This window comes from Heptranchias perlo, chromosome 25, assembly GCF_035084215.1.
Source record: "Heptranchias perlo isolate sHepPer1 chromosome 25, sHepPer1.hap1, whole genome shotgun sequence".
NCBI lineage: Eukaryota > Metazoa > Chordata > Chondrichthyes > Hexanchiformes > Hexanchidae > Heptranchias > Heptranchias perlo.
Genome location: NC_090349.1, coordinates 29,442,443 through 29,468,275, shown reverse-complemented (window position 1 = coordinate 29,468,275; position 25,833 = coordinate 29,442,443). Strand labels below are relative to the sequence as shown.

The following is a 25,833-nucleotide window of genomic DNA, read 5'->3' as shown; positions in this document are numbered from 1 at the left end:
CTTTCTATCTCTGTAACTTCCTCCAGCTTTACATCCCACCTGCACCTTCAGTAGTTCTCTGACTTAGGCATTTTGTGCATCCACTCTCTTCACCACCCCCCCCCCGCCCCCCCAATATTAGTGGCAGACCCTTCAGTCGTCCTACTGTTTGGAACTCTCTAAGTCCCTGTGCCTTTCCACTTCTCTCCACCTTTAAAAATCTTAAAACCTATCCTTTCAAACAAGCTTTCAGTTAATCTTTTTGTCACCTCAGTTTCTCCAATCTTACCCTTCCATTATTCAACCTCCATGAACTCCGACTTTTCCAACACTCCATTGCCCATATCCTTTCTTGCACTAACCCGTTTGCTCATCACTTCCATCCTCACTGAGCTACACTAGCTGCCTGTCTCCCAACATATTGAATTTGCAATTCTTATCTTTAAATCTCACCATAGCCTTGCCTGACCCTATCTATGCAATCTCCTCCAGCATTATTCCTCCTCACACGTCTTTTGGTTCTCTGACTCCAGGCCCCTGTGCATTCCCCTACCTTTATGTCACCATTGATTCCAGAGCCTTCTGACGCCTTGCCTTATTCTCTGGAAATCCCTCACCAAACTCTTTCATCTCTCCACTTCTTGCTCCACCTTTGTAGCTTTCTTAAAAACCATCTCTTCAAGCAATCTTTAATTAACTCCCAAAGCTTCCACAATGGCTTAGTGTCCATTCCTTTTTCTTTTCTCTGTAAAGCATCTTGGGATTTTTTCTATGTTAATGGCACTGTATAAATTCAAGTTTTTAGTTTGCAATCCAGAGTTTTTAAAACATAGTAATGTCTTGGCAGGAGAAGACCATTGGTCTAGCCTACCTTTCCAAACCTCCCATCAGTTTCCTTACTGTGAGTCTAGAACTAATAGCCCTGTATCTCATCCACTAACAGGAATCCATCCAGTCCTTTAAAAAAAAATCTGCCTTGGTTTTCTGTTCCAACTCCCTCACTGGTAATCTATTCCACAATTCTACTATCCTCTTACTAAAAAAAAGTGGCCTCAATTTCTTATTTTTCTTTGACACCCTTTTAAATGGCGTTACCTTGTCCTTGAATCCTGCATCTGACAAAAGAACTTTCTTTTAAATTCTAAATTCTCTATGCTCCTGAAAATCTTAAAACATCTCTATTAAGTCTCCCTTCATCCTCTTCTTCAAAGAGCGAAGTCCTAGGGTTGACTATCTTTCTTCATAAATCAGCCCTCTAAGTTCAGGAATCAGCCTCATACTCCTCCAATGCCGTCCAATAATTCTGTATCCGTTCTGTAATCTGGAGACCGGACTGAACAGCGTGCTCCAAATGCGGTATCTTCAAAGCCAGATACAACTTCAACATTACTTCCTTAGATTTATAAATCACCACCTTAGCTAACATACCAACTCTTTGTATTCTTGGCTGCCAGTGAACACTGAACCAACCATTTTAATGACCTGTTTAACAAAGCCCCAGATCTCTTCCCAGTTCTGCTATCTCCAATGCCTTATCATTTAACATGCACTGCACATTCTCACTTCTTCTACCTAATCTCATGACTTTACGTTGCATTCCACCTGCCCATTTACCCAGGCGATGAGGTCCCTTTGGATTATTGCACACTGGTTAGCATCATTGGCTACTGCACCCAACTGGGTATTAACCACAGACTTTGGATCATATTCCATCCTCCAAATCATTTATAAAAATTAGAAACAACAGTGGCTCCAATGTTGATCCCTGTGGGGCTCCACTGGCAACCGGCTTCCGCTCAGAAACCTCCCTATGCACCACCACCTTTTGCTATATAATCTTTTCCATCTATTCCTTGAATCAGTCAGTTATGTGGGGCAGTGTCAAACGCTTTCCTGAAATCCAGGTGGATAACATCCACTGCCTCACCCTTATCCATCAGGTCTATAGCCTCCTCAAAGAAATCCAATAAATTGGTCAAACCTGCCCCTCTGCACCCAAGTCTCAAACATTTTTCCCGTATTGTGTACTGTTGCGGGTTTTCTAGGTTAATTTCAGTTTCAAAAACTCTTGGTTTGATTACGTGTTCTTTTGATTTCTGCTGGTCTTGATTTTGATTTGTTCTTTTCTTGTCGACATAAGTATTTATATCTATTTTCATTTGCACGTAAAGTTATATCCAGACGCTTGAGATTGTCTTTTTCTGTGATACCTTCTATTCAAAAGTGTAACATGATTGCTACTGATGCTTGTGAATTATGACAGTCCAGTGCTCTATGTTGTACATTTTATCATCTGGTGTCATATTTTCCACCGCATTATGTCATTTTTCCCACTTATTTTACATGTTTTTGGCTTGGTTTAGTTAAATCTCTGTCATTTGCAAAGTGAATCCCTGTGCTCAATATATTTTGGAAGTTGTGAAATCAGAAGCAAACTTTTTGTAAAACTGAAGATGGTGTGATAGTTTCAAGCTGATTTTTATCTCATTTTTGTCACTGACATGATCAATTTTTGTCAGAATTACACTGAGTTCACTGAGAGCTATTGTGTGTACTGGTCTGTTTTCATCTGTTACCTGAAGGAATCAGAGCGAGATTAAAAATTTTGCAGTAACAAAATAAGTATAATGAAAAATAACTCCTCGTCACTTCTATCAGCCTCTATGGAGGATTGTTAGAATCCAGTCGTTACAAAATGTTTGGGGCCATTTGATGGCACGAATACTGCAACTTTTAATGTTTGACCACTTGGTTACCTGGCCACACGATGGCTTCCAGTAAGGTTACCCTTCTAGCCAGAACTTCTAATTCAGCTTGAAGATCTTGGAACATCTGCCAACTAACAGCCTGGTGGAGATTGAAAACAGCAACAGAAAATGTTTTGTTCCCCAGTTAAAAACTACTTATGGTTAGGATTTGGGAACCAGGCCAGCCACATTCTTACTACTTTCAGTAATAGTTTAATTCACCTTGGTAAATATACATGTTTAAGCAACACTCAAGAAGGAAAAAAAATCCAATTTTATTAAGTAGCTATTTGTAAGCTTTTGGAAAATGGCTAAACTGCAAATAAAACCAATAATATCAGCTGGTAAATATCACAATATTTCTAGATTATTTGCAGGTTTTTCATTGTAAATTGCAGATCATTTTAATGTTTCCATTGAAACACAATGGAGGAGATTATTTTGGAATAAATCATGGACTTTCCTAGTTCCCACTGTTGCAGTGTCTGGGTATTTAGTTATCCCCATACACACATAAATAACAGCACTACAGTAAGGATTTGCACTGAGAATTGGACATCACACCAGACACGCAATAAAGAACATTGCTTGCTGATATTATACTAGCATTCTTTGCTTTAAGTATAACTCCCTCCCTACACCAAATATGATTAACCTAATTCAAACCAGAAGCAATTGTTGAAAATAAGCTGAGATTTAAACACGAGCCTTTTTATGTTCTGTTGTGTGACATGTTGTGCCTGCCCACAAGACTCAGTGCAAACATCTTTCTATTCCCTTTACTCACCATGAATACCAATCATAGTCTCCAAGATTAATACCCTCTCTGCTAAAATCTTCAAAGCTTCCCGGATTTGGTGTATACCTTCCCCCTGTGGAAGACAGATACAGCCATCAAGGGAAATGCCAGCAACTGACTTGCTGTCATATCCTCCTTTTTTTTTTGGTAGGGATTTGGCCTCAATTTCAGCATTCTATATGAATGACCAAAACAGAGGCAGTAGCATGCAGGTTCCATCTCAGTCTCTAAACTGCAAACATTTAGATATTGCTTTTAGGTAGTCATTGCAATGCATTCATCTGGAGCTCAGACATTTAAAAAACACTACCGAACAAGCTAGCTTGGAACACTTTTCTTAACAAATCTAACAGATTATTCACTACGCAGAATGCAAACATTACGTTCAAACTGCTTACTTTGGGTTCAGGCTGTGGTGAATTTTTTTTTAGTACAGATGCAACCTATATCTTAAATAACTGCATATCATTATTACTTGAAATGTTGTACAAGGCAGGATGCGAAATGAGGACACATCAACATGCTGATATTTCTCTGTTTAATGAAGCAGCCAGATGCAAATTATTAAGAGTCAGGCAACACACATAACATGGTAAGTCATGCAACAAGACAACATGAATGGAGGACAGTTTTAATGACATTTCCACAGCTGTATCCCCTTCCCGCTGCATGAGGAAAAGGTAAATGACTGAAGCACTTGGCACACTTATAACGTGTTTAGAAGACTCTTTGACAAAATTTGACATGTTTATTAAACAATTTTTTTTTAGTGAAGCTGTGCATTCAGCTTCATATAGAAAAACATTCAAAAAACAGCTTTCACAATCATGTTTTGATTAATGTAATTTTTTTGATTCAACTAAACGTATTCAGTCAGAAAAGTTTAGAATAAACATGCAGAACATATTGAACAAATTCATTAACTGTAGAACCTAGAAACCATGTTTGTAGCCATGACTAGGAAATATATTTTGAGTTTTAAAATAACATGCGCTATTACCAAGAGCTTCACAGCAGCACCACCAGAAACACGATGACCATTATGTGACCATGGCAGTTTCTTTCACAGAGCAAAAGAAACAGAAGTTTCAAGTTCAAATGAAGGGATTACAGAATTTAAAAAAATGAAATGACTAGTTCGGTGATGGGACAACACACTCTCGAAACAGCAGTATCAAACCCCCAAAGAAAATAGCAATATGCATCCACCAGAATTGAAAAGATTGGCAAATGCATTAAATAAGTTTACGCAGTTTACTGTATTTAAAATGTTTCTCCAGTAGCTAGATTTGTTAAACTATAGGGTTAATTACTGAGTAAATCATTAGGTTAACAAAAGCCAAAACCAAAACGCTCAGTTAATAAAAAAAAAACATTTTTGATGCGTGGTTTGGCAACACTCCTCCTTTGTTTTGTTGCCTTTTCCCAAAAAATTTATCTGATGCTACATATCATCCAGAGATGAAAGGTTGACAACTTGCTCCCAGGCTTCCACCAATGCTGCTGGGAGGTGTGTGAGGATGTTTGGGGTAACTCCTCCCCATCCCTCCTTGTGGGAAGTCGCTGATCTTGGGCGACACAAAAATAGGTAGTTTGGCAAACAGTGAGGAGGACTGTAAAAGACCTCAGGAGGACATGGAAAGGCAGAATGGGCAGACAGAATTTAATGTAGAGAAGTGTAAGGTGATGCATTTTGGTAGAAATAATAGGAGCTTACACTCATTGGAGATGATGAATCATGTGGAGGAACAGAGAGGCTGGGAGGTACAAATACATACGGGCCGAAAATGGGTACACTCCCAACCTAAGTCCAGTGGAAGGATTGGAAATTTGGCTGGGATGCAGATATGTCTGATTCTGGACTTCCCTGATGGTTTCTGTGGGGCCTTGTTTGGGACAGAACCCCAGCCCACTCCAAACAAGATCACACGTATCACAAGAGGCATGGCTGGAGGAACTCCCAAGTTGGAGTTTCTTCATCCCTAGCCTGGTGAAACAACAGTAGCCATTAATCCCATTGAAAAGATTTTTCAAAGATTTTTTTTTGAGGTGGGGGGGAGGGGGTGGGGAAGAAGGGGGATCCCAGTAGTTCCCCCTCCCACCGCCCACCACCCCTCACCAAAAGGATCAAGCAGCCTCTGCTGGTGTCATCGGCTTTCCTGATCAGGCAGGCTCCCAAGTTGTAGCCCATCAATATTAAAATAAAGTGACCTCCCCCTGACCCTACATATTCTACAAGGGTCAGGAGTGGAAGTCCTGGCTTACGCCAGAATGTCATTCCAGGAAATTTTCAGGGCCATAATTTCTTGGAAGTCTGAATGCAGTGATATAAAACCATTTTTAAAAAATGACAAAAGCATTTTGGGTTTATAAATTGGGGCACAAAGTACAAGAACAAATGATCAGAAAATTGTGTGCAATGATGTCCAAATTTATGATATGTGTTGCTAATGGGCAAGGCTTCCTGTCAGCAGTGCAAACTCATAATATTCCTCCTATACTCCACATGTTGCCAGATGGCATGAGACAGCCTCCTGGGGGGAGTGAATGTGAGGAGACCCTATAAAGATATATAAGGTACTAAAAAGGTTAATCCTGAACACTATTTCAAGACAAACCACAACTGTCAGACAAGGGGATGCAAATACAAACTGGTAAAAAGCAAGTTCAACGCTATTTTCAGAGAGCGGGTCTTCAGGCAAAGAGTGATCAATTCCTGGAGTGGTCTTCCTGTTACAGTATTGGAGCCAAAAACCCTAGTGCCATTCAAGAGGTAGCTCGATGTTGTAACGAGATTAAAGGGGAAGGCATTGTAAGACTGTGGAAGGATGAGCTCGATGAGTCAGATGGACTCATCTGTACTGATCTTTTGTGGTCTTTAACTTTGGTGCATTTGGGGTCAGGTCAGGACCCAGACTCTGTAGCTCTGTTGCCACTTTCACACCAATGCATCAACATGAACATGGCAGTGTAACCACAACCTTAGATGACAAGGCCACTTCAGAATGATGTACATTCATACAGTTCGTGGTCATGCCAACACGTGTACCATGATTTAGCAAGGAAGATGAAGAACTGGCCAGTGAGAAGTGCTCAAAATCTGCTTGGTGAGCTTGATACTGCATTCAGGCTGACGTGTTAAAAAAAAATTCCACCTGCTTTGGGCTATAATTTGACATTTTCTGATCGCTACAACAGATGTCAAAAGGTTTCATTCATAATCATTCGCAGATCACTATTCTGCCAGAAAAAATTTCCTGCAGCCAGAAATTAAGTCACGATGTCTTAATTCACAGGCATTCTGATGTTTCCATTAAGCTCTAGAATGCCAGTAGTTAGATGTTTCATGTCACAGAACTCTTATTGCCATTCGACTCACTTGTAACTGATTCTCATCTAAATGTAATCAATAATTAATAAGTGAGCCAAATTGGAGCTGATACTGAGCTAGAACTGGTTTGGGTGAAGGGTCACATGCTGATGTAGGGTAATGTGCAGCACCATGGATTGCTAAAATCTGGCTTTGCATCTATTCCTCACACGATAAGTTCCCACTCTCAATTGCACACTCGTGGAGAGGTGCAGAGCAAAGGACAGGCATTTGTTCTGATCGACAGAAAACTGGAGGGCCAGTCACACCAAGGTATTGTTATGTACTTCCTGTTGGCTGGCGTTGCAGAGGAGTGGCAGCAACTTTCTATTTCTTGGCTGGGAAAAGGTGTGCAGTGTAGGAGACTTCGGGAAAGCAAAAAGATAACCTGGTTTGAGTAATCAGTCTGAATGCAATATAAAGCTATCTCACCACAATCGTTCAGCAGGCCGACGAATTTCATAAACTCAGTAAAATAACTTGTGTGCTGAACTGAACACTGCAGAATTACGAACTTGCATCCACAAAGGTATTAGTTGAAGTTTTACAACATAAAGTGGTTTTATGTAAAAATGGAACACATTTTAATACAATTTATATTCCTATGCATATAAACTTTGGTAGCTTTTTATATTTGTCAGTTTGCAAGATAAACAGAACAGATCAACACTGGTAGATACATTGATATTAGTAAAACTTGGTACACAGTGCACACACTTATTTATCAATTGGCTCAGTTATTCATGCATTCCACATCTGTAACAGGACAGTATCCCTTTTGTAAGTGTTTCTCAAGAGCAAACTAATATAAAGCACTCTCTTACTTGCTGTAGCCATGAAATAATGGTCAAAGCATTTTTAATTTTGTAGAATATATTGATACTGTAGAATTTGCTATAATTAGTATTTTTGGCAAGGGTATTAAAATCGCTTCGTATGATTAAAATTAAATTTAACAATAGAGTCCAGGCTGAATGATTTTATTCTTTTATTAGAAAACTGATAAAAGGAAGGTATTATTGAGTAATTTTAATTCTTTTAATATTAGGCTCCCTCAGCCTCTGCACCGAGCAACTTCTCATCCTCGGTGATTTCAACCTCCATCTCAACTCATCATGCTCTCTCTCTCTCCTCTGAGTTCATTGCCTTCCTATCCTCCCTTAATCTCTCCCTCCATATAAACTCCCCTACCCATATTCACGGCCACCCCCTCGACCTTGGCATCTCACTGGGCCACTCTACTCCCATCGTGTCAATCACGGATAAGGCCATCTCTGATCACTTCCTTGTATCCCTCTCCACCCACATCCCCCTTCCCTCTCCCAACCCTACATCCTTCTGTGCCCCTGGAAAAAACTCTCCCCCATGTCACTTACAACTGCACTTTCAAAGTCCCAACTGCCTAGCCTTTGGCCGTCCATTCACCACGACATTTCTGCAGCTACCGATCTGCTCAATCACACCCTTGCCTCCACCTTTGAGGCCTTTGTCCACATAAAATCCATTACTCCCTCTCACCCTGGTCGTTCCCCCTAGTATTGCCCTCACCTCCGCTCCCTTAAGTCCAACGGATGCAGACTTGAACGTTCATGGCGGACAGCGGGTTTAGCCATTCACCGCCAGATCTGGCTGGACCACATAAAGCACTATCAGGTCCTGCTTTCCTCTGCCAAAACTGCTCACTATTCCAGGATCACCCTGGAATGCAAAGAATACTCCGGACTTCTCTTCTCCACTACAAACCGTCTTTCTAAACCCCTCCCCTCTGCCCCCTCCACCCTCACCTCCAACGAAAAGTGTAAGGAGCTCATGGACTTCTTTGTCACTAAAATTGAGACCATCCGTTCAGCTGCTTCTGCCGCTTCCCTCCCTTCCTCTAGCTCACCAAGCCAAATTTCCACTATGGTTCCCCCCTGCCCTAGCCCTGAACTAGCATCTTTCTCTAGTTTCTCTTCTATCTCTCCTCATGCCCTCTCCAAGCTCATCTTGACCATGAGACCCATCTCCTTTTCCCGCGATCCTACTCCCACCAAACTGCTGACCACCCAACTTCCCTTCCTGGCCCCCATGTTAGCTGATATTGTTAACAGTTCCTTCTCCTCAGGTACTGTCCCCCTTCCCTTCAAATCTGCTGTCATCACCCCCATCCTCAAAAATCCCACCTTGACCCATCTCCAACCTCCCTTTCCTCTGCAAAGTCTTTGAACGTGTTGTCGCCTCCCAAATCCATGCCCATCTTTCCCGCTACTCCATGTTTGAATCCCTCCAATCAAATTTCTGCCTCTGCCACAGTACGGAAACGGCCCTTATCCAAGTCACAAATGACATCCTATGTGACTGTGCCCGTGCTAAACTATCCCTCCTCATCCTTCTCGACCTGTCTGCAGCCTTTGACACGGTTGACCACATTATCCCCCTCCAACATTTCCTCCGTCGTCCAGCTGGGTGGGACTGCGCTCGTCTGGTTCCGTTCTTATCTATCCAGTCGTAGCCAGAAAATCACCTGCAATGGCTTCTCTTCCCGCTCCTGCACCATTACCTCTGGAGTCCCCCAAGGATCTATCCTTGGCCCCCTCTTATTTCTCATTTACATGCTGCTCCTCAGTGACATCATCCGAAAACACAACGTCAGATGTACCCAGCTGTACCTCACAACCACCTCCCTTGACCTCTCCACTGTTTCTCATTTGTCACACTGATTGTCCAACATGCAGTGCTGGATGAGCAAAAATTTCCTCCAACTAAATATTGGGAAGACCGAAGCCATTGTCTTTGGTCCCCGCCGCAAACTCCGTTTCCTAGCCACCAACTCCATCTCTCTCCCTGGCCACTGTCTAGGGTTGAACCAGTCGGTTCGCAATCTTGGTGTCCTATTTAACCGAGATGAGCATCCAACCATATATCCGCTCCATCACCAAGACCGCCTACTTCCACCTCTGTAACATCGCCTGTCTCCGCCCTTGCCTCAGCTCATCTGCTGCTGAAACCCTCATCCATTCCTTTGTTACCTCTAGACTTGACTATTCCAATGCTCTCCTGGTTGGCCTCCCATATCCTACCCTCCATATACTGGAACTCATACAAAACACTGCTGCCTGTATCCTAACTCGCACCAAGTGCCATTCACCCATCACCCCTGTGCTCACTGACCTACATTGGCTCTCGGTCCAGGAATGCCTTGATTTTAAAATTCTCATCCTTGTTTTCAAATCCCTCCGTGGCCTCACCCCTCCCTATCTCGGTAACCTCCTCAAGCCCTCCGAGATCTCTGCGCTCTTCCAATTCTTGCCTCTTGCGCATCCCTGACTTTAATCACTCCACCATTGGTGGCCGTGCCTTTAGCTGCCTAGGCCCTAAGCTCTGGAATTCCCTCCCTAAACCTTTCCGCCTCTTTACCTCTCTCTCCTCCTTTAAGACGCTCCTTAAAACCTACCTCTTGGACCAAGCTTTTGGTCACCTGTCCTAATATTTCCTAATGTTTCTCAGTATCAAATTTTGTTTGAAAATCGCTCCAGTGAAGCGCCTTGGGATGTTTTACTACGTTAATGGTGCTATATAAATTCAAGTTGTTGTTGTTGTCAAATTTTGCATTTAGATAGACAAACAAAAGGAATACAGACTGTTTAACACAAAAACTGAACAAATTTACTCAGCAATTTTTTTGTTGATTCATGAAATAAATCATTCAAGTGACTTTGTGAAAGTAGAAGGCAATATTCTTGATAAATCAACTTCAACAAGTCATTGAATTTGTAAAAGAAAATTTGTAAATCAGCAAGCATTACATCTGGCCATTAGAATCGTGAACCTGTCATTCCAACAAACCAACATTTGAATTTGAAACCAAGATCCATGGTTTTGCCAGGTGTTTCTGTTTGGTTCTGGCATATCATGCAAGATCCTAGAATATCTTGCCTTAAGTTCCATGTTCAAATTGGGCTACAATGTTGCTTTGAATGTATTCATGAGGTAAAGCAGCCATTTTCTGTGCTGGCAAAAAATGGGCACACACACAGTAAAGGTAGGTTTTAGGGGCAGGCCCAGGTGAATATATTTATTTTATTTTAGAACAACCACACACCTGTGAGGGTGATGCCTCTATGGTCCGAATATTTTTGCTTCCTGAACATTTTTTGGAAAGTAAGCCGTATCGTGGTACGAGGGTCTATGCCACCCAAAATCTGGCTTTATTTTAATTGCTAGATAAATTCCTTTCACAGGAACTTAAGAAAAAAATTAGGGGAACTTCACACATCAACATTTCTTCTCAAGCAACAATGCTAGTGTGTTCCATTGCTGTAATTTTTAAAAAATGTAAAATTGTTAATGAGTGGGGGAAGTGGGCTGTGGTGGCCAAAAAGCAGAACACAGACAATCTGTGCCAGTAATAAGGGAAAAAATAGATTTTATACCACCAAAACATCTAAAATTGGACCCAAAGAATGATTCTGTAGAATAAATACTCTGCCATATAACTGAGATAAATATGCAGAAGGGGAAAAAGTTACTTGAATTATAAAAATTTAAGATCAAAAGTCTTCTAAATAGAAAGGTTTATTTTAAAAGGCTGCCAATTAACCAATTTTCACAAATTTATTTCAGTTATGTTCAAGTTTAAACAGACCATTGCTTGACTTTTTACAGAAGAACAATCCAGTACGGACTGAGAGCTTACCGGTTGTCCTTTATCTCCTGGCTCTCCTTTTGTTCCTGGTTCCCCCTATAAAATATGACATAGTATTAATGTGTAAATCTGTTATGGCCTAATGAAAATACTAGTATACCCGGCAACTGTGAATGAACCATAAGTGTAAAAGGGATATGGCAGATGAAATTTAACGCAGAGAAGTGTGAAATGATTCATTTTGTTAGGAAGAATGAGAGGCAATATAAACTAAATGGTACAACAACAACAACTTACATTTATATAGCGCTTTTAAAGTAGTAAAACGTCCCAAGGCGCTTCACAGGAGTGTTATCAAATAAAATTTGACACCGAGCCACATAAGGAAATATTAGGACAGGGTTAGGTTTTAAGGAGCGTCTTAAAGGAGGAGAGAGTGGTAGAGAGGTGCAGAGGTTTGGGGGGGGGATTTCCAGAGCTTAGGGCCTGGGCAGCTGAAGGCATGGCCACCAATGGTGATATGATTAAAATTGGGGATGCACAAGAGACTAAAATTGGAAGAGTGCAGAGATCTTGGAGGGTTGTAGGATTTGGAGGAGGTTACAAAGATAGGGAGGCATGAGGCCATGGAGGGATTTGAAAATAAGGATGAGAATTTTAAAATCAAGGTGTTCCCAGACCGGGAGCTAATGGAAGTCAGCGAGCACAGGGGCTGATGGGTAAATGGGACTTGGTGCTGGTTAGGATATGGGTACAATTTTAAAGGGGGTAAAGGAACAGAGAGACCTGAGGGTGTATGTACACAAATCTTTGAAGGCGGCAGGACAAGTAGAGAAGGTTGTTAAAAAGGCCTACGAGATCCTTGGCTTTATAAATAGAAGCATAGAGTACGAAAGCAAGGAAGTTATGCTAAACCTTTATAAAACACTGGTTAGGCCCCAGCTGGAGTATTGTGACCAATTGTGGGCACCACATTTTAGGAAAGATGTTAAGGCCTTAGAGAGGGTGCAGAAGAGATTTACTAGAATGGTACCAGGGATGAAAAACTTCAGTTACGTGGAGAGACCAGAGAAACTGGGGCTGTTCTCCTTAGAGCAGAGAAGGTTAAGAGAAGATTTGATAGAGGTGTTCAAAATCATGAAGGGTTTTGATAGAATAAATAAGGAGAAACTGTTACCAGCGGCAGAAGAGTCAGTAACCAGAGGACACGGATTGAAGGTAAGTGGCAAAAGAACCAGAAGCAAAATGAGGAAAAGAAAATTACGCAGCGAGTTGTTAAGATCTGGAATGCATTGCTGGAAAGGGTGGTGGAAGCAGATTCAATAATAACTTTCAAAAGAGAATTGGATAATTACTTGAAGGAGAAAAATTTGCAGGGCTGTGTGGAAAGGGCAGGGGAGTGGTGCTTACTGGATAGCTCTTTCAAAGAGCCGGCATAGGCACGATGGGCCAAATGGCCTCTTCTGTGCTGTACCATTTTATGATTTATAATTCTAATTCAGTTTTTATTTGCAAAGACCTGAATCTAACCGATTTCAGGATTTGTGCTATCTGTTGCTTTAAAAATGAAGGAAACATGTTCCCTCCTGGCCTCCCAATTACTCAGTAGGAAAATGTCCTATCTCATATAGTACTGAGTCATACCAACTAGAAGCTTCCAGGTTCATTGCCTGGTCTATGCTGAGTTCTCAGTTAGCACAGCAGTGGAAGGGCATGAGTATGCATGAGGTCGGGGGAAAAGTGCTAAATTTGGCCTCAGCATGCACGGACCTGGGGAGATGGAAGGGCAGGGAAATCAACCAGTGATTCTGCTGTGAGAGCATGATGAGCATGGGTAATGACAGAATCAGACTTGCTGTAATGTCCATCATGATCAAATAGCCTACCGACACTCGCTGTCTGGATTAATATATGAAGAATACCAGAGATACTCTCTGCATCTGTGGAACTGTACTCTAGCATGAATAATTCAGAGAGGAGGAAACAAAATTGGAGGGAAAAGAAAGCACTGTCTTGCATTTGGCACCATTCCTGCTGCTACCTCGGGCCTACAGCCATGGTTCACGTGGTGATCCTGACATGTGGCAGGAACAGGTGCAAGCGAGAGGGAAATATACTGGGAACGTGGGCCTCAACCCCTCCACACCACTCCATCCCTCCACTGGGTAAGGAAGGGGCAGCCAGTGTGGTCTCAATAGGGCTGGTGGGAGAGAAACAGGTCCGGACAGTGAGGTTGCAATAGGCCTTAAGTCCAAATCTGTCCCCTTTTCTGCCACTATCATGCTTGGTTTCAATTGGGATAGAGGAGGAAAAATCATCCTTTGTCTCTCTGTGCATACCATCTGCAATTTTTCATGTCCCACCATAAATCCTTCCAAGATCACTTGGCTATCAAGAATCTGCTGTCCACAACTGGAGCCACAGCACCAAAAGTAATAATTTCAAAAATGAAAGTTAAACGTTTACTCCCTGGCACTCTAGTTGGAAAGAAGTTGTAGGGCCCCGATTTTAGAATGAAGTAGCGGGTGTGTTGGGGGCGGGGGGCTTCTGAAAATCGGGGAAATCCCGAGCGAGTTCAGAACCCGGGTCCAACCCGTAGACTTCCGGGTTCCCCACTGATGTGTCTGGGTGCACACGCCACACAAATGCGGAGGTCCCACCGGCAGGATGATATTTAAGAGAGTTATTTAGATACTTGAAGTACTTAATTTTGTGCACAGTGAGGCAGGGGTCCGATTTTCAAACATCCTCAGTGTGTTTCTCGTGTCGTGGGAAACACTCCATGTTCTACCAGACGTGATTCAGCCAGCAGCCAGTTGGACATTCAAATGCTTGTTTGACAGATGGGGATAGAAGGTGAGTTAGTGCAGCAGGGCACTCATTTCTTTCAGACAAACTTTTGGCTGGGAGATCTTTGTGTTTTCACTGAAAATTCTTAGTTTCCACTCAGAATTCTTCTGTTCACACATATTTACCAACTTTTCGGATCCCCTCAAACTGATACCATCAGGATGGGGGGGGGCGCCATGGCTGCATTCACCACTACATCCGAGGACGAGCAACATCACCAGTCTCGCCAGGCATGGCTGGCACCTCCGCCACTTGCTGCTCCACAACACAGTGCTGCACCACAGGCACCTGCACAAGAGCACAGAGGGCAACAACAGAGAGAGCGACATTGCGGGAGGTGCCACCCTCGCCACAGGGTCTACAGACCAACGCTCAGCTCTCTGGACCTCTCTGAGGAGCAGTGCATATGGAGGCTCAGAGTGAGTCGCCAGGTGGTCGTAGACATCTGCAGCTTCCTTCATGCCGAGCTGCTCCCGGCCGGGCCGAGTGGCATCTCATTACCCGTCATGGTTAAAGTCACCACTGCCCTCAACTACTTCGCCTCTGGATCATTCTAGGGGTCACCAGTGTCATCGCCGGGGTCTCTCAGTCGTCTGCACACAAGTACATAAGGCAGGTCTTCATCGGCTTGTTTCGCAGGGCCTCACAATACATCAACTTCCCCATGGACAACCTCAGCCAGGCCGAGGGGGCAGTGGGATTCCACTCTGTGGCTGGCTTTCCATGTATACAGGGTGCAATCGATTGCACCCATATAGCAATCCGAGCACCTCCACACGAGCCAGGACTGTTCATCAACTGAAAAGGGTATCACTCCATCAACACTCAGCTCATTTGTGACCACCGCAACAGATTCCTTCACGTGTGTGCCAGATTCCCTGGCAGCTGCCATGATTCCTTCTTTCTGAGGGAATCCAACATCCCGCCCCTCTTCCACGCACCGAACACCCTTAAGGGCTGGCTCCTCGGAGACAAGGGATACCTCATGTACACGAGGGTCATGACACCTCTGAGGAACCCCATCACTGAATGACAGCAATGATATAATGACAGCCACATCGCCACCAGGTCTACAATTGAGTATGCTGTAGGGCTGCTCAAGATGTGATTTAGGTGCCTTGATCGTTCTGGGGGATTGCTTCAATACACACCAGAAAGAGTGGGACGCATCATAGTGGTGTGTTGTGTCCTGCAGAACATAGCACAACAGAGAGAGGTGCCACTTGAGGAGGCCCCATTCACATCTGCCATCCATATTGAGGAGGAGGAGGAGGAGGAGGAACCCATGGGCAGAGCAGCAGCTCACCTGGCTGCTCGTGAGGCTAGGGAGTCACTGATGTGAACGGTTCAACTAACATCAGAAAGTAAGAAGAGTCCAGTCCTCAGACCACCTGGAAAGAGCAGCACGAACACCAGCCCCCCCACCCCTCCTGCACAAAACAGTCCTGCAATTACACATACACCCACTGTAGAGGCACCCAATGGGTGGCATCAAGTTCATGGTGAAGCACACAAAAGGGCCCTATCACAAAAGCCAGTCAAGAATGGGCAAGACATGGCAGTAGTGGTGAGAATGATAACATTTAATGTGACTTTAACAAAAAAACAAATATAAAAGAAAAACATGACCATCTGTCAGACACCCTTGTGCGTACCCTTCGTGCTCACAAATCCTTAGGCTTCCTCTTCCTACCGCTTCTACGTGGTGCATCCCCTGTGGTTGCAGCAGGGGTAGTGGCAGGTTGCTCATGTTCATGCCATGACTGCTTAGATGCTTTAAGCCTTCGCCCTCTGAGTTTTGGAGCCTGTGAGGGTCCCTCCAAAGACTGCTCCACCTACACCTGTGCAGGGGCTGACACGGCCACCTGGAGAGGAGGCAGCATTGCGGGTACTGGTTGAGAGGGGGGCAACGGGCGAGAGGTGGGAGCACTTTGAGTTGCGTCCCCAATTCCATGTCCCCTTTCGCCTTTATCCCTCTCCTGGACCAGGCCCACATCACTCCTATTACCCTGCTGGAGAACAGTTTGGAGGACATGTATGATGCCTTGGAAGCCCAGTTGTAAAGTTTCTGTCTGCCTGTTTAAGGTGGCAGAATGTTGTTCACCGTGAGTCCGAATGACCATTGTTAGGGCCTGAATGGACTCATTTTTGAGCCATACTTGAAGCTCAATGGAGGCTAGCCTTCTCTCCATCACAGACATTCCCGCTTGCTCACCTCCCTCTGACAGTATCTCAGAGATTCCCTCCAGTACCTGTGCCACCATTCCACTGATGCAGGAGTTGGACTCCTCCATCCTCTGGGCTATTGTGGAGAGTGTGCAAGCACCTGTTCCAATACCTCGCAAATGTGCTGCTGTCCCTCAATCATTCTCCTTTTAAAGGATAGCCCCCGGGGTTCAGCATCTGCGTCCAGCTGAGCAGAGCCTGGAGATGAGTGCTCCCACCAACGCAGACTGTCCACAGCTGCCCCTACCACTAGTGTCTGCTCATGCTCACTTATGTGTGGTGACTCACCAGGGGTCAACCCAACTAACTCACTACCAGCCGGCAGGTCCTCTGAGGAATCGCCCTCTGCCGTCACTGCGGTCATTGAAGGGCCTGTAAGAGAACAGAAGGAAATATTAAGCATCATCACAAATGTGTCATGTTGTAATGAGCATACTGAGGTGTTCAACATGCCAAGCATTGTTAACATCAATTTATATTGCGTGTGATCAATGTTAAAGTTGTGTCACCAGATATTTGTGGGGTGCCAGTCTCGCTGTCCCCGACGGACAGGCACTCGAGGGTGTGGCTGATCTCCAGTGTCTCCTGCTCCACGTCTGTGAGGACCACGACTTGTTGTGGCCCCCCCTCCGGTCCTCGCCCTCTCGCGTGCATTTTGCACTCTCTTCTCCTAGAAGGGGACAAAGAACAGACGTGTGAGTGAGTGATGGTGAGGTAGCCAACCGATGAATGCAATGATTTGGGTGAGGCTGACTGTGAAAGAGATGCATCAGAGGGTGAGCATGAGACAAAGCCATCACATTGGATGAGGATTGGGGTGAATGGTAGTGGTGGGGTGACTAGTGGGGAGGTGAGGAAGTGCACGTAAAATGAGGATGAGCCTTAAGTGGGTGTGAGGAGTGATGTGATGGAGTAGTCTTGGCAGTGCAAAGTGAGTTTGGGGGTTGGGGGCGGTGATGTGGAACACGGAATGTAGGAGAATCATTAAGTGTACTCACTTTTGCTGTCCTAGTTAGGTCATTGAAACGCTTCCTGCACTGGATCCAGGTGCGGGATATGTTGCTGCTGCTGACGACCTCATCTGCCATCTCGAGCCAGGCCTTCTTGGTGGCAGAGGCAGGGCACTTCCTCCCGTCCGCCGGGTAAAACACTTCCCTCCTCCTCCTCACCCCGTCTAGTAGCTGCTGCAGTGAGGCAGCGCTGAACCTTGGAGCAGCCTTGCCCCAGTGCAGCTCCATTGTGATTTCTGGGTCTTTGCTCCAGCAAAAGCCTTTGGAGCAATGGCCCTTTAAATAGAGCTCCTCCAGCTGACAGCATGTGATGTGGGCATGCAGTCCGCCCGCTGTGCAGTTTTCAGATGGCAAACCCGGAAGCCACCTTAAGTGGCATCAATTCACTTGCGATCGCATGCGAAACGGACATGTTTTATTCGTCGGGTTACCCACGCACCCAATCACTCCCCCACCGCCATCCCGCCTCCATTCTAAAATCGGGGCCTAGGGGGGTGATTTTAAACCCCAAGAACGGGTGGGTTGGGGGCGGGTGGGAGATGAAAATAGTCATTTCTTCGGTCACAACCCCAAAATTTTCGGACTTTGCATTCCCAATGGGAAGTCTGTAATGTTGCGCATATAACCCGGAAATAAAGCCGGGTTGTAGTCGCGACCCAAAAACCAACTATTTTCAACTCTCACCCGCCCCCAACCCACCCGTTCTTGGGGGTTAAAATCACCCCCCAGGTGTCTGTTCTACGGTAGTGCAGCAAGCGCTTGTACTGGTTTGACTCTTTTAAAAAGTACCTGGACCTGCACCTAAAGTGCTGTAAGCTGCAGGGCTACGGACCGGGTGCTGGAAGGTGGGATTAGAATGGGCACCTGGTTGTTCTTCGAGCCGGCGCGGACACGATGGGCCGAATAGCCCCCTTCTGTGCTGTATCTTTTCTATGGTTCTATGGTTCTATGGAGATTGAGCACTGCATAGACATCAGTGTTGCCTGCTACTAGGGGAAGGGGAGGTGTAAACCCAAGACCGGTGAACAATGTTTTGAGACTGTAACAGGCCAAATCAAATTTTACTACAAAGAGAACCACAATGTAAGCACAGCAAAACAGAAACATTAAATGAACATAAAGAACAATGTAGAAAAAAACATTAATGCAAGTCCATCGATGTAATAAAGAGGCTTAACCAAAAAGGGAATCAAAAATAACATGCAATATCAAAATGGATAATTTTACTAAATGAGAAACGCTGAAACTGAAATAGACTGTGAGCAAGAAATAAAATTGGTAGAAATACATACGGACCAAGAAAGCCCCAGGTTTGATCCCTTGCCGATACTGAGTTAACTAATTTCAACTGGGGCAGCAGTGGGGCCCAAGTGCCTCTGATTTAGGGAGGGAAAATCAACCAGGATTCCCACACTTGGGTCACTATCCAAATACCACTGTTGAAAGTTCAGGTAAGGACAGGATAGTTGCTGGGCTGTGATTCCCACGCATGGTCAAGTAACCTGCTGGCACTCACTGTCAGGACTCACCCATAAATAATGGCCCTACTAGAGGGTGATCGATGACCATAAAATTATACCACACCAAAATGTCAACACTTTTAGGAGAATGCAAGAAAAGTCTAGGATGATTCAGCTCCTCAATGCACATCCCTCCACTACATTAGCTCTCCCATCATGGCATTTGATTGCACTTTAAATGACCCCAAAATTTCTTCTCCTGTTACTTTGTTTGGTAGAAAATTCCAAACATTTGTGTAAAGATGTTTTTCTTGCAGTCTGTTCTAAATTTCTATTTTTGTCCTTGATAGCCTACATTTTTTGGTGTACTTTGAATTAACATTCTGGTTTACCTTATACACATCGTTCAATAATATTTTATGTAGCTTGATAAGGCTACCCCAAAACCATCCTTTCCTTTCGACTGTACACCTTAAACTTCTCCAATCTCTCCTCAAGGCTCTCCCTTTTACACTTGGGATCAATCCTGTTGCTCTTTTCTGTACCCCTTCTAATGCAGCTATATCTTTTATATAATAAAAACTACAAATGATGGGAATCTGGAATAAAACAGCAAGAAGTGGACAAAATTAATGAGAAAAAGAATAGTAAAAATAAATACAGCAAACTTCAGGTAAATTATACATGATCCAGGGCAATGTGGCAAGCTACTTTGCATTCAATCCCATTCCTGATGCATCCATACCACTCCAAAAGGAAACTGAATACATACTAGAAAAAGAAACATTTGCAGGGCTATGGGGATAGAGCAGGGGAGTGGGACTAATTGAATAGCTCTTTCAAAGAGACGGCACAAGCATGATGGGCCGAATGGTCTCCTTTTGTGCTGTATGATTCTATGATATGAAATCCTGGTTCAAAGATATATACAGTGATCTGGTTTGAATGCTCAGCACACAAACTATAGTGAACCACTGCCAACTTCCACAATCTAATTGTTATTATGTAAAATACATGAATAAAACATTTCCCGAGTATATAAGAGCTTTCACTGAGGCCAGGGAAAGTCAAACATTGGAGTAATAAGCTTCCACAGGAAATAAAGCAGCAGAATTTTTATTTAACAAGAATTGCAGAATGTAAGAGAAAAATACAACAAAAGAGGAAGTGGAAAGTAATAACTGAATCTGTTAACACCCCATAGGCAGCAGGAAGGAAGGAAACGGTGCTAAAAAGTGCAAAAGAAAATTTCTATTCCATCTAAACAAAAATAGGCTACTCTAGAATGGAGGAAACGTAGAGCGCATTGTGGGATTATACATTACATACAATTTACAGCACAGAAACAGGCCATTCAGCCCAACTGATCTGTGCCAGTGTTTATGCTCCACACGAGCCTCCTCCCACCCTACGTTATCTAACCCTATCTGAATATCCTTCTATGTCCTTTCACCCCTGCAATCTGGCTCAAGCACAATCTTCTGCCATTTGAAAGCATCGTGAGTGAATTGAGTCAATCAGCGAGGACGTTGAGATGATCGAGCTGGCTGGAAGGAAATAGAGATGTTACACCTGTGTATTTTTCTGAGGTTGACGTTGAGGCAGAGTAGGAGGAACTTTACTCTACATTTAACCTGCGCTATACCTGACCTGAGAATGCTTGGGTGCAAAGAGTGGAATTAATGTTCTGATCCCAAATATCCCTCATCTTGATCAGACCTAGAAAGATTTAAAAAAAGAGGAAATAAAAACAGAAAATGCTGGAAATAATCAGCAGCATCTTTGGAGAAGGAAACAGAGTTAACGTTTCAGGTCGATGACCTTTCGTCAGAACTGGGAGAAGTTAAAGATTTAACAGTTTTTAAGCAAATACAGAGCCAGGGAAAGGGGGGTAGGGAGGAAAGAACAGAAGGGAAGGTCTCCGATAGGGTGGAAGGCAGGAGTGATTAAGTGACAAAAGGGATGATGGTACAAGGCAAGGAGGGTGGTAATGGGACAGGTTAAGAAACAAAAGATGGGTCTTGACCCATCTAGACCCATCTTTTTTTCTTTACATGTCCCATTACCACCCTCCTTGCCTTGCACCATCATCCCTTTTGTCATTTAATCACTCTTGCCTTCACCCTATCACAGACCTTCTCTTTTGTTCTTTCTTCCCTTCCTCTCCCTCCCCCCAACCCCTTTCCCTGACTCTGTACTTGCTTAAAAACTTACAACACCAGGTTATAGTCCAACAATTTTATTTTAAAATCACAAGCTTTCGGAGATTATCCCCTTCGTCAGGTGATTACCCCCTTCGTCACTCACCTGACGAAGGGGATAATCTCCAAAAGCTTGTGATTTTAAAATAAAATTGTTGGACTATAACCTGGTGTTGTAAGATTCCTTACATTTGTCCACCCCAGTCCATCACCGGCATCTACACATCATGCTTAAAAACTCTTAACTCTTTCACTTCTTCCAGTTCTGATGAAAGGTTTTGACCTGAAATGTTAACACAGTTTCATTCTCCACAGATGCTGCCTGACCTGCTGAGTATTTCCAGTATTTTCTGTTTTTATTTGAGATTTCCAGCAACCACAGTATTTTGCTTCTTAATAAAAAGAGGAAACTAAAAAAAAAACACAATTTCTAGAAAAACAGGAAGGAGCAAAATAAGTGAGAAAAAAAAGGAACACAAAGTAAATTCAGATTAGATAGCACGATGGGAGAGATAATCCACAAGAGGGCGATTGACCTTTTCTTATAAAGCAAAAAATAAACAAACATATGAAATAGAAGAAAGAGTTTGAGTACAAGGCTGCTAAAAGAAAATGGGGGTCATTTTTACTTTCACTGCCTGAGTGATAATCTTGAGGATCAGATTGCCCATCTACTTTAGAACCTGCCTGATTTTCATCTCATTGAAAATGTAACTATACTTACCAAATTATGGATCCTTTCAAGGATAGTGGTGATTTTGTTTGTAGATGCCTGTCAGACTGATGTCATAGAATGCAAACTTACAGACTTAGTCGTTATCCCTAATGATGGAGCCATCAAAAATAAGCTTTGTTTCACAATAGTTGTCTGGGTGCATATTGCGCCAACATTAGTAATTCTTGCGTAATGTAGACACTGGGAGGGGGGGGGGGTGTTTAAATTGGATAACACCCGAAACCAGGCGCAGGAGTCATGGTGTGCGATTAACCCATGCCCGGTCGTTGAGATGCAGGCAGCACATAACATTCGTTTACCTCATATCTGTGAACAGCCAGGCTTAGCTACGCTGTTGAGTGGCTGCTCACCAGCAGGGGGGCCCCGATATCACGCGAGTGGCTAGCATCACATAAAGGCAGCCTGCATGACGTAAAGGCAGACTGCACCTCTTATTTGCAAAATATAAGATATGGGTCCGCACGGAGTCTGAATGGAGATCAGACATCGCACATGTAAAACACAGACGCAGGTCCCATCCTTATGATTACAAACTGTTGAGTTATGTTAAAACATTGAATAAAGGTTGCGCACTACTAAATCCCACATCCTCCAATCTGCATGACAGACCTCACTAATCTGCCGATCTGAGTTTGTGAGAGAGCATGGACCAAGGTTCTCTGCTGATGGACTAGTGGCCTGGGTGCAACAGGTGGACAGAAGGAGGGGTATCCTACATCCGCAGGGGGACAAGAGGCATATGCTCAAGAGGCAGCGGGAGGCAGTAGTGGACGAAGTCAATGCCAGGCACATAGCATCAGGAACATGGATTCAGTGCAGGAAGAAGTTCAATGCTTTGACACGAGTGGTCAAGGTGAATGAGGTCAACTGTCAAATGGCGTCTCCTACCAACTGCACCACTAGCTGCATCCACTGCTCCATGCACTACACCCCCCCATCACCCACATACCAACAAACTCTTTCCATCAGTACTCAACTCTTCCAATCAAATGCTTCCTCTCACCATTACACATTACCACTGTTGCAAGCTGCACACCCACAACTCACAGTTCAGACACACTGGCAGCTTTGCCCGTGGCCTTGCTGTTGCCTGTCAGCTAGCCAGCCCACACCCTGTAGAGTATTGAAACTTTATTATTAGCATAGGAAAATAGGAACAAGAATAGGTCATTTAGCCTCTTAAGCCTGTTCCGCCATTCAATGAGATCATGGCTGATCTGTGACCTAACTCCATATGCCTGCCTTAGCCCCATATCCCTTAATACCTTTGGTTAACAAAAATTTATCAATCTCAGATTTAAAATTCACAATTGAGCTAGCATCAACTGCCATTTACAAAAGAGCGTTCCAAACTTCTACCATCCTTTATGTGTGGAAGCATTTCCTAACTTCACTCATGCAAGTTCTGGTTCTAATTTTTAGGCTATGTCTCCTAGTCCTAGTATTCAAGCATAGGAGACCTCCAAAAACAGGTACGAATGCATCAGCAGCCAGAATCAATAATCCAGCAACTAACCTGTAAATCTTGCATGGTCCCTTTAAATAGTGCTGGTGGGGGGTTCTCCATGCGGTTTACGATCTGTTCAGCTGTGCGAGGTTAAGTTCCAAGGTGGAGTGTTGAGTTCCAAAATCACATCTGCCGCTTTAAATCAGTATTGTATACTGATCTACCGCACATTCTCCCTACTTTACATGCTGCTGGCCTTCGTTATCTGCGCGTGCGCAAATGCCTTTACCAAGATGGCGTCCAGCGCACGTCACACTGGCCATGTAGCGCCTACAAAACAGGTGCTACGTGGCCCAATTTATAGCCCTAATTGTCAGTGATCACTAACACGGGATTGTGAGCATCCCACTTCATTGTCTCTTTATTCTGAGGTGAAAGCAGCTCACTTGTTTTAACTGTATAACTCTACAGCGCAGTGGTGAGACAGAATTCTACATTGCAGCGGTGAGACATGGAGTTAAGTACCTTTGTTACAGTCATCCAAGTATGAGTTGAAAGGGCTCTCAGACTTTTGAAGTGCTTTGTTGTTTTGGTCTCACAAAATGGTTTATTTTACTGGTAAAGTTACGTGGTGTATTGCTCATTATCTGCTGATTTGTTTTTTTTCTGCATAAATTTACACCCTTCAATAAATTTTTTTGCCTACTTGAAGCCCGTTCTGCAATATTGGTTTGCCCTGACGCAGCCAGTACTGGTATCAGTACCATTCAGAAGTATTGGGTCTACATGTGGCCCAACAGGACATCCTTAAGGGGACCGCTGCAGGCTGCCATCAAAAAGGTATGTTTGTTAAAAATATTCACCTGAACGTGGAGCTGAAGCGGCCCAATCTTCGAGGCCTCTGCTCCAGCGAGCTGCTTGGGGACACCCATTAGGTATCTACAGTTTGCCAATTCGATGAGAATGAGGCCCGATTGGGTACATCTCAGGTCTATCCACTCAGGTGATTCAGGGATCATTCCCTGCAGGCCCGTTTTTAGGCGCGAATGAATATTTCCCCCCGATATGTTTCAGATAACAGTACCTTTACAAGTCAACATATATAAATATATTAACTGGGTTAAAAAATAGATGAAATAAATGTATCAGTCAGTCATGAAGATTTGAGATGTGTGAAAACTGGCAGCACAACTTACTGTTTCTCCGCTGAAACCTCTTTCTCCAGGATATCCAGACATGCCCTGATTGAGTTAAAAACACAAATTTTGTTCATATTGAAGCCATTAATCAAACAGCTACAGAGTTAAAATTTGTTATTTTAAAATTAGTTCTTGCAACAGCCGATGACACAAATTAGATTTGGAAATATGTGACTGTTTGACAAGAAAGAGAAAAGCTAAGTCAACTTTTAGGACTGGAAACTTGTCTTTTATTAAAAAAAAATGACTCTTTTTCTCTGCAAGCGGCAACCTAACAAATTTGTGGGAATGTGTGGCATTGATGACATGTGATTTTCAACTCCACACACACACGCGTGAAGCTCCTGTCTGAAACTGGAGGGATCTTTATTGGAATATTTAAATAATGTGGAACTGGATAATTTGACAGAGGCATTCCAATCACAGCAAATCATGTTTTACAGGGTACTACATGAAAGAAGATATGCTGGGATGATAATCAGCGCGGTGGGGGGCTGGCAAGTCGAAGGACCTCCTCGTGGGTCTGCTCCTGGGCCTGGCCAAGGTGCTATCTACAGGTCCAGGTTGGATGCGGCCCATGGGGGTGGTCGCTCTGGCTGCCTGCCTCTCTTCCACGGTCTTGTCCGCACCAGGGTGGCCCTGGAGAAGGAGAATGCGGTGTTCGCCAGTGTGCTTGAGGCCTTCCGCGACCGGTGGGCACCGTAGGGACTGGAGTGAATACTAGGATACCTGCAACAACATTATTATTTAAGTTTATAAGTTTTCTTTGTTTTCTTCGTAATGGTTTAGTTCTTTATTAATTGTGCCCTTCTAAAAAGGGGGCACTTTTGTTTGTTTCTTGTTTTATGACATTGGGGCAACCCAATGTCTCCTTATTGGTTTATCTAGAAAAGGCAATTGGCTGCACCCGCCAAGATGCTACAAATCATGTTTTTTAAAATTCATTCATGGGATGTGGGCGTCGCTGGCAAGGCTGGCATTTATTGCCCATCCCTAATTGCCCTTGAGAAGGTGGTGGTGAGCCGCCTTCTTGAATCGCTGCAGTCCGTGTGGTGAAGGTTCTCCCACAGTGCTGTTAGGAAGGGAGTTCCAGGATTTTGACCCAGCGACGATGAAGGAACGGCGATATATTCCCAAGTCGGGATAGTGCGTGACTTGGAGGGGAACGTGCAGGTGGTGTTGTTC

At 43.9% G+C, this 25,833-nt stretch overlaps 1 protein-coding gene across 5 annotated transcripts in view; it reads right to left on the bottom strand.

Moving 5' to 3' along the window:
* Window positions 1-25,833, bottom strand: part of emid1 (EMI domain containing 1) — a 323,148-nt gene that overhangs the window by 6,053 nt on the left and 291,262 nt on the right. For 3 of the 5 annotated variants that reach the window (XM_068005893.1, XM_068005895.1, XM_068005894.1), the window contains 3 exons: window positions 24,646-24,690; window positions 11,571-11,615; window positions 3,514-3,598 (listed from right to left, as the gene is read on the bottom strand). In XM_068005893.1, coding sequence (XP_067861994.1) covers window positions 3,514-3,598; window positions 11,571-11,615; window positions 24,646-24,690 — 175 coding nt within the window. Of the gene's footprint in view, window positions 1-2,735; window positions 2,827-3,513; window positions 3,599-11,570; window positions 11,616-24,645; window positions 24,691-24,901; window positions 25,378-25,833 lie in introns of those variants that run through there. The other 2 variants (XM_068005898.1, XM_068005897.1) reach the window with 2 other exon arrangements.